The sequence below is a fragment of the Myotis lucifugus genome, unplaced genomic scaffold, assembly GCF_000147115.1.
Source record: "Myotis lucifugus unplaced genomic scaffold, Myoluc2.0 scaffold_1092, whole genome shotgun sequence".
NCBI lineage: Eukaryota > Metazoa > Chordata > Mammalia > Chiroptera > Vespertilionidae > Myotis > Myotis lucifugus.
In genome coordinates, this window is record NW_005872140.1 from 80,394 (window position 1) to 89,241 (window position 8,848).

An 8,848-nucleotide genomic window follows, 5' to 3' on the forward strand; every position below is an offset into this window, starting at 1 on the left:
CGTGTAGAGATGGGCAAGGCTGCTGAAAGGGTTAGTGACACCAGAGCTGCAGGGTTGGGGAGGAGGGCAGAGCTGGAGAAGTCACCACGAGGTTTCTGACAGTCCTGGTTCCAGGGAGGGACCAAGGAGCCGGGTGAGAAGGAGTAAGGGTGGGGAGGCCCGGCCCCAGAGCCCAGGTTAGACCGGTATGAGCCGCATGCGCCCTTCCACCGGAAGGTTTTCTCAGTGCAAGCGCTTTCTGTTTTGTCCCCTTTTTTCTAGGCAAACGAGAGAGCAGGAGACACCCCCTGACTTTTTTTATTTCTCCGACTACGAGAGGCACAATGCGGAGATCGCTGCCTTCCACCTGGACAGGTGAGCTGACCCCCTGCGGCTCCCACAGACGCCAGGTTGCGGGGTCTGAGGGCTTGCCGCTCCCTGCGGTGGGTCCCGTGGCTACCCCGCATACAGAGCGGAACACGGGCGCTGTGAGCATCTGATTTGCTCATGCTCAGAGCCACTCCTCTCCCAAGAGACAGCTGCTCCCTGCCCTCAGGTCACAGCCCAGATGGACGTGCCCTGCTTCCCACGCCCAGAACAGCGGCTGCAAGACATGGGGGGGGGGGGTGGGTGAGGATGGGAGCAAGGGAGGGACGCAGGTCTCACAAACCGTCCCCCACTGTGGGCACCTGTCTTGGGGGCAGTCTCCTCAGCAGAGTGGATTCCTCTTTGGGCTCCACATGACCCTGGCTGCTGGGGAGGTGGACAGGTGGCCAATGTATGACCATGTGGGATGGACAGAGCACCCCCAGGGGCAATTCATGGGCTTGGCTTTGGGGTCAGCCCCAGGGTCCAGAGGATTGCCCCCCCCCCGTCCCCCAGTCCTCTGGAACCCCAGCATGTGTGTGTGCCCTGGGCTGGTTACAATGCAGAGTCCCCTACGGACCAGACGGAACCCCAGGGCCCACAGGCAGAGGCAGACATATTCCCTCGGCGCCACCTGGGGCAGCCACAGGGGCGCAGATCACACCCCCTCCCGTGGCCCTCCCGCCAGGATCCTGGACTTCCGCCGCGTCCCTCCCGTGGCCGGCAGGGTGATCAACATGACCAGGGAGATCCGGGACGTCACGCGGGACAAGAAGCTGTGGAGAACCTTCTTCATCTCCCCAGGTAGGCTGCGCCCGGGGAGCCCCCTGCTGGCTGCACGTGAGGGGCCCAGTGACCTGTAAGTGTGTCGAGGACTGGTCTCCAGCCTGCAGTTCCCTCGGACCCCGCCTGTGCCCTCCCACGTGCTTTCCTGCTCCGTCTGTCCCCTGGGCGGGCATGGAGGGGACATCTACCACCTGCTTTTTCAAAGGCAAAAGGAGTTTGTTTTGGAAAACCCCAGGCTCCCGGAACCTCCTCCCGGTAGTGCAGCCGGGGTCCAGGCCGGGCCACACCTGGGACCACCTGTCCCTGCTGCCCAGGCTGTGTGGCTGCTCCTGGCCACTTCTTGGTGCAATTTTTCTTGCAACATTTCTAGTGACATATTTCAGTTTCAAAACTCAAGGCAGTAACCCCAGTTCCCGTGTGGCGCCCCCTAGCTCAGCCGTCGGCATCGTCCTTGCCCGCAGCCGAGGTCTCTGTTCCGTGGGCCTCTCACCTCAGCGGCACCTGAGAGACTGTGTCAGGGTCCGCAGAGCAGGGTCAGAGGGGCCGAGGACAGGCCGTGGGTGTTGGGGTTCAGGGGGCTCGGGCTCCCATGTTTCCACACACCCCAGGCCTCTGAGTGTTTCTCCGCAAAGTGGTTAGCCATGAGCTCGGGGCCGTGAGTGAACACACGGGCCAGTGGACGCGGTCGGCGTGATCAGAGATGTGACGCCGAGAGCTGTGGCAGCGAGCGGTCCGGGCACCAGGCCAAGTGCAGTTTCTAAATTACTCGTCTGTTGAGACACTAGAGGCCCGGTGCCCGGATCCACGCACTGGTGGGGTCCCTCGGCCAGCCTTCATCCCCTTGCAGTCCAGGACCCCTCAGGGGATGTCGGACTGCTGGTTTCGGCCCCGTCCCCGCACACCAGGCTGAGGGACCCCACCGAATCCGTTCACCAGGCCTCTAGTATGCGTATAGATAGTTGGTTAATCTCTTCCCGTCCTCCCCCTCCCCCCTTCCCTCTGAGATTCATCAGTCTGTTCCATGTTTCCATGCCTGTGCATTGAACGTCTGCCCCCTGGTGGTCAGTGCGTGTCATAGCTACCAGTTGAACAGTTGCTTAGGCTTTTATATATATAGATGATTCACATGTTGTAAACTTCACCATTTTGAAGTGCACTAGAGGTTTTTAAAATATTCACCGTGTTGTTTTTAAAACATCCACCGTGTTGTACACCATCCCCACAATCCAATTCTAGAACATTTCCCTCCCTCAGAAGGAAGCCCTGCCTGCTAGCAGTCACCCCAGTTGTCCCCTCCCCCCAGTCCCTGGCTCCATCAATATTTCTGTCTGGATCTGCCTGTCCTGGACATTTCAAATAAATAGAGTCACACAATGTGTGGCCCCTTTGGGTCTGACTTCACTTGCTGAGCACCGTGTTCTCAAGTTCATTCATGTGGAGTGAGTGTGTGAGCCTCACTCCTTATAAGGTCACCTGGTGCACTGACTAGGATGTCCATAGACTCCAGTCCCTTAGTGGTGAGGGTGCACGGAAGGAACCTGGGTTCAGATCCTAACTCACACCCACAGCTGTGTGGCTCAGCACGTGCTGTGGATTTGAGGTCACCTGGTGTCTGTGGTGTGGGTGTGAGGTCACCTGCTGTCCGTGGTGTGGATGTGAGGTCACCTGGTGTCTGTGGTGTGGGTGTGAGGTCACCTGGTGTCTGTGGTGTGGGTGTGAGGTCACCTGGTGTTCTGTGGTGTGGATGTGAGGTCACCTGGTGTTCTGTGGTGTGGGTGTGAGGTCACCTGGTGCTCCGTGGTGTGGGTGTGAGGTCACCTGCTGTCCGTGGTGTGGGTGTGAGGTCACCTGGTGTTCTGTGGTGTGGGTGTGAGGTCACCTGGTGTCCGTGGTGTGGGTGTGAGGTCACCTGGTGCTCCGTGGTGTGGCTGTGAGGTCACCTGGTGTTCTGTGGTGAGGATGGACCACCTGTGTGTATCCGTTCATCACTTTATGGACATGTGGACTGTTTCCAGTCTTCCACTGGTAGTAACAGACTTGCCATGGACGTCAACTACATACCGTGTGCACACTTGTGTTCACTTCTCTGGGTGTGGGTGCGTCCTGGGGGCCGGTGTGTACTCTGTGTCTAATGTTTGAGGACACACCCAGTTTGTTCCCAGTTTCCTGTTTATTTTCATGTTCCCACCAGCCCTGCGTTAGGTTCTAATGTCTCCATGTCCCCAAGGAACCTGTTCTCTGTTCTGTTGATCACGACGATCGCGTGGGTGTGAAGTGGGGCCTCACTGCGGACTTGACTGGCTTCTCTAGTGGCTGATGTTGAGCATCTTTTCCCATCCTCGCTGGCCATCTGTAGGTCTTCTGTGGAGAAATATCCACTGAACTTTGTCCATCGATTAATTGGGTTATTTATCTTTTCATGTTGAGCTGCAAGAGTTGTTTGTATGTGATAAATACTAGATCCTTATCAGCTATGTGGTTTGCAAACATGCTCCCCACTCTGTGGATTGTCTCTCCACTTTCTCAATAGCACGAATGCTTTTTTAAGCTGTTGAACACGGGCTCCAGGATTCCCATAGACTCCAGTCCAGGGGTCCTCAGACTTTTTAAACTATAGTTTAAAAAAAAACTATGAACAAATTCCTATGCACACTGCACATACCTTATTTTGAAGTAAAAAAACAAAATGGGAACAAATACAATATTTGTATTTGCATGTGGCCCGCGGGCCGTAGTTGGAGGACCCCTGCTCCAGTCCCTCAATGTTGAGGGTGAGCAGAAAGAACCTGGGTTCGGATCCTAACTCACACCCACAGCTGTGTGGCCTCGGGCAGGTGTGCTGCCCTCTCTGGGCCTCCCTTTTCTGTAACCTGGGGCTGGAGGGTTTGCTGAGATGCATGTGAGAGTCCGGGGGAGGCCCCGGCTCCGAGGACCCACTAACCGGCCGGCCCTCTGCCGCCAGCCAACAACGTCTGCTTCTACGGGGAGTGCTCCTACTACTGCTCCACGGAGCACGCCCTGTGCGGGAAGCCGGACCAGATCGAGGGCTCGCTGGCGGCCTTCCTGCCAGACCTGTCCCTGGCCAAGAGGAAGACGTGGCGGAACCCGTGGCGACGCTCGTACCACAAGCGCAAGAAGGCGGAGTGAGTGTGGGCTGAGCGTGGCCGCGGCAGCCCCGAGCCAGGCCCCGACTTTCCTGGGGTCGGGGAGGGCTGGCTTCTCTCCATTGGCAGCAAGAAGACAAGCTCAGGGGGGCCCGGGACCCCGTCCACGGCCACAGGGGTGTGAGGGCCCTGCCCCATGTGTGACGGCCACCATGTGATTGACGGTCAGGAGGGGCGTCCTTACTCTGAGAATTAGATGTTGCCTCCAAGGGGGGCTGCCTGTCTCCTTGGGCTCTGGAAACACAGCCCCTCTGTGCTCAGACATGGCGTCCGTCCCTCCTGCCCCTCTTGTCCCTCCTGCTGGAGAAACATCCCCTGTTCTCTTAGGCACCAAGCCCTGGAAGTGAGGTGCCCGGGCTATTTCTTCAGAAGCCTGGCATCCAGGGCGGAGGTAGCCACCAGGTGTGGCCAATCTAGGGCGGGAGGCGTGGCTTCATCACCTCCCAGGCCCGCACGCCTGTGAATGCAGCCTCAGTCACCGTGGGTGCGTCAGTCGGAAGACACTTCGTGTTGCAGTGACACCGTTTCTCCAAGCCCAGCCCTTTGTGGGAGCCCCGCTGCCCCACGCTGGGCCGGCCGCTCACACTGGCTCCCTGCAGGTGGGAAGTGGACCCCAACTACTGCAACGAGGTGAAGCAGACGCCCCCCTACGACCGCAGCCGCCGCATCCTGGACATCATGGACATGACCATTTTCGACTTCCTCATGGGTGCGTCCCGCGGCTGTCCGTCCGGCCCTGGTGGGACACGGCCCAGAGCTGCAGGCCAGGCCGCGGGGACGCTGCTGCGGCCGCAGTTTGAAGAGGCCCGAGTCCTGCTTTTGCTCGTGATGAGGGCTTGGGGTCGGGGTCGGGAGGGAAGGAAGCCTCCTCGAAGCCGCGCGCAGGCGTCATCCGTGACCCGGGTCGCGTGTCTCCGCAGGGAACATGGACCGCCATCACTACGAGACGTTTGAGAAGTTTGGGAACGACACCTTCATTATCCACCTGGACAACGGGAGAGGGTGAGCCTGGCCGCATCCCGCCTCCTGGAGCCCCGCCCAGACGGGAGGGACAGGGCCATCCCCAAGGTCCACTCTGTGATGTGGGCAGGAGGGTGTCTGACCTTATTTCACCTCATTCTCAATGGGCTGGGTTCTGCTCTGTCCACATGTCCTGGCGCAACTGAGGCCCAAAGAGATTGCTGGCCAAGAAGAGCAGGGCTGTGAGGAGCAGGCAGGGGCGTCTGCCCTGCAAGGAGGAATCTGGGGCAGCAGGCGGGGACATCGGCTCTCCCGGTCAGGGCCATGAGGGACAGTGTCCCTGGTGCACGGGGAAAGGGGTGTGCATGGGGGACCCCCATTTCAGATGGTTAGGGCTGCGTGTGCCTGATGCCTCAGAAGTCAGCTTTGGGCACCTGGAGGTTCACGGGTGGGGGTCACGCATTCCCAGCTGTAAGAGGTGCTGCTGTGCGGACCCGGCTGACCCCCACGCCGTCCACTCAGCCTGCCTAGGACCTTGCGGACTCGCTGCCCAGAACGCAGGCACCTGCTGTCCCAGGCGCTTCGTCAGCTCACCCCGGGCTCCTGTCCCTGCGGCTGCCTGGGCCGCAGGCTCTGCCCACGGGGCTCCTGGGCCACCCCTGGACAGTCTGCTTTTCTTCCTGCAGGTTTGGAAAATATTCCCACGACGAGCTTTCCATTCTGGTGCCTTTACAACAATGCTGCAGGTACCTGCCCTCCGCCCTGCGCAGCCAGACGTGCTGAGCCAAGTGGGGGGCCTATGTCCCCGGGAGCAGGCCGTCCCCCTCCCCCAGCTTCTGCCTGGGATGATGGGTGCCTGCAGGGCCCACAGGACCACCCATCCCTTGGTTGTGCCTCTGAGAGGCAGGGCGCTGAGGGCCGGGGAGTCACTCGCCCTCGGCTTGTCCCCACCTGAGGCCCGTCAGCGGCGCCTTCTCCCTCCCTCCCGCAGGATCCGGAAGTCCACCTACCTGCGGCTGCAGCTGCTGGCCAAGGAGGAGTACAAGCTGAGCCTGCTGATGGCTGAGTCCCTGCGGCAGGACCGGGTGGCGCCAGTGCTGTTCCAGCCGCACCTGCAGGCCCTGGACCGGCGGCTGCGCCTGGTGCTGCAGGCCGTGGGCGCCTGCGTGGAGAAGGACGGGCTGGGCCACGTGGTGGAGGACGACCTCGACCCCCTGGACCCCGGGCACAGAGGCTCCGCCGACAGGTAGTGACCACAGCCGCCGGCTGGTGCCGGGGACGGACACGATGCCCCAGCTGCCTCGGCCGTGGGGTCCTCCAGCTGTGGGTCCACAGGACGCGTTTCCTTCGCTTTCAAGACAAAGCAGCTGTGGAGGGAGCACACAGCTGTGGACAGACAGAGGCGGCCTGGCGGCAGGCGGCCACCCTTTTGTACGGAAGGGAAGCCTTTCCTTACTGTTTTGTATTTATACACAGATGACATGTATATAAACAGAGACGCCGGCACAGACCCAGACTCACGCGGAGAGCCACCCTTGCCCGGCTCCCCGCCAAGGCCCTTGCGCTCTGGACTTAACTTAAAACTGAAACTCTCCTTTCCCCCCCGTTCCCGGCCGCATGGGAGGCCCTCCGAGACGCCTGCTCCTGAGGCCAGCAGGACTCGCGTGGACGGACGGACACTCACATGTTCTCGGTGACGAAATGACCGGCTGTTGTTTCTCGGCGCCGCCCACCAGTGCCCGGGACCTCCCGGGAGGCGGCCAAGGATGCAGCTCAGCTTCAGTGGAGACCCGTGTGAGCGTGTCGCCCGGGCCCCCACCCCCGGTACATTCTTGAGGAATAGTTGCAATGTGATGAAAGTGCAATAAAGATACAGCAGATGTGTGTTGGGGCCCAGGTCCCTCTCACCCTGAACCCAGCTGCCCGCCCTCCAGAGAGGCAAGTCCTGGTGCTGGGCAGGGCCTCAGCCTCGACTTCCAAAGTGTCCAGGTGGCCAAGCACCTGGGCTGGGAGGAGGGGCCCAGAGTCACACCTGAGCTCTCTCCCAGGGGGTGGGTGGGCGTGGGGGCTGCCCTGTCCCACGCCTGGTGGGGCAGCTCTGAGAGGGGTGGAGATCCTCCCAGGCACAGGCCGGCCACAGAAGGTGGCATTGGGTGGGCAAATATTTACCCAGCGGAGCAGGGACAGCGGTGGCCGCAGGAAGGATGGCCCAAGAGATCCAGGCCCCCAACAAAATGCTCCCCCCCCCTGCTGGCCGCGGGGGACATCTGGCCACAGCGAACCCTGCCTGGGCGGCTCCAGGCTCATTCCAGCAGTCGCCAGAGCACCTCTGGGTGCAGGCACAAGGCACCAGGCGGCCTGAGCCCGGGGGTCAGGTAAGCCTCGGGGTCCCTCCCGCCTTTGACTTCCTCACCCGCCCCCTGCAGCCCGGCCCCAAGCATTTCTGGTCTGAGCTGAGCCACAAGGTCAGCACTAGTTTCCTCACTTTACAGTTGGGGAGACGGGCTCAGGAGGGTCAGGTCACTCTGCAAAGGTCAGTTTAGGATCCTGGGACCCCGGGGCTGAGCTCAGACACAGCAGCCTCACCCACACAACAGCCATCGAGCATCAGGCTGGGAAGTGTCCAAAGGGAGTGGATGGGGTGATGTGTGTGGATGGGGTGATGTGTGTGGACGGGGTGATGTGTGTGGACGGGGTGATGTGTGTGGACGGGGTGATGTGTGCGGATGGGGTGATGTGTGCGGACGGGGTGATGTGTGTGGACGGGGTGATGGGTGTGGACGGGGTGATGGGTGCGGACGGGATGATGGGGTGATGGGTGCGGACGGGGTGATGTGATCAGCGGCCCCCAGAGCCTGTCCCCACGTCTTCCTGCCCAGCTGAGCACTCGCCTCCTTTGCACCAGCCCCCCAGCTAGGGAGCGTCCCCTCCAGGTCCCCATCTCCCGTCTTGGCTGCAGGAACAGGGATGAGGTGGAGGAGCAGGTCTGCTATCCATGGCTGGATCTGGAATGTTACTTAAGGCTTTAAACTGCGTTCATTTGTATCAAATTCAAAATGCAGTCGGAGCTGCTGGTGGGAAGAGAGGTGGGGTCAGGTGAGTGGTGGGCCTCCTGGCGGGGTCAGCGATGCGGCCACGATGCATGGCCTCACGCCAGCTCGGGGCCTGGGCTTTCACGGCACCCTCCTGCCGTGTTCTCTGTGCTCCTGGACACGCTCTCCTATTGTGCCCATTTTACAGCTGTGTAAACCGAGGCTCTGACCAGTGTGGACTTCCCTGAGCTCAACACGGGGAATGGCAGTTGGGACCGTATCTGCCTGACAGCTCGACCCCCTTTCCATCTTCACATTCAAGAACCCGCTGCACATGGCAGCCCAAGAACGCCAGCCCAGGCGCCCAGCCTCCCACCCCGGACTCCCGTGGACCGTGTGAAGGAGACGGAGGGGAGGGCAGGTGGACCTGGGCTGAGGGGTTGAACTCGATGAAGAAAAGGACTTTCAAATTCCTCTGGTGAACGCACGTGTCCCTGCGAGAGCTGGGCAGCCTGCTTTGTCCACAATTAGGGCAGCGCCTGCCGGAGGCCCAGGGAGACA

At 60.8% G+C, this 8,848-nt stretch overlaps 1 protein-coding gene across 1 annotated transcript in view; it reads left to right on the forward strand.

Moving 5' to 3' along the window:
• Positions 1-7,169, forward strand: part of FAM20C (FAM20C, golgi associated secretory pathway kinase) — a gene marked incomplete at its 5' end in the record, with an annotated part of 28,975 nt that extends 21,806 nt beyond the window's left edge. The window contains 7 exons of the mRNA XM_006107292.3: positions 262-354; positions 1,034-1,149; positions 4,094-4,274; positions 4,895-5,004; positions 5,216-5,297; positions 5,942-6,001; positions 6,247-7,169. Of these exons, the coding sequence (XP_006107354.2) occupies positions 262-354; positions 1,034-1,149; positions 4,094-4,274; positions 4,895-5,004; positions 5,216-5,297; positions 5,942-6,001; positions 6,247-6,505 (901 nt within the window). The remainder of the gene's footprint in view (positions 1-261; positions 355-1,033; positions 1,150-4,093; positions 4,275-4,894; positions 5,005-5,215; positions 5,298-5,941; positions 6,002-6,246) is intronic.
• Positions 7,170-8,848: the final 1,679 nt, after the last annotated feature.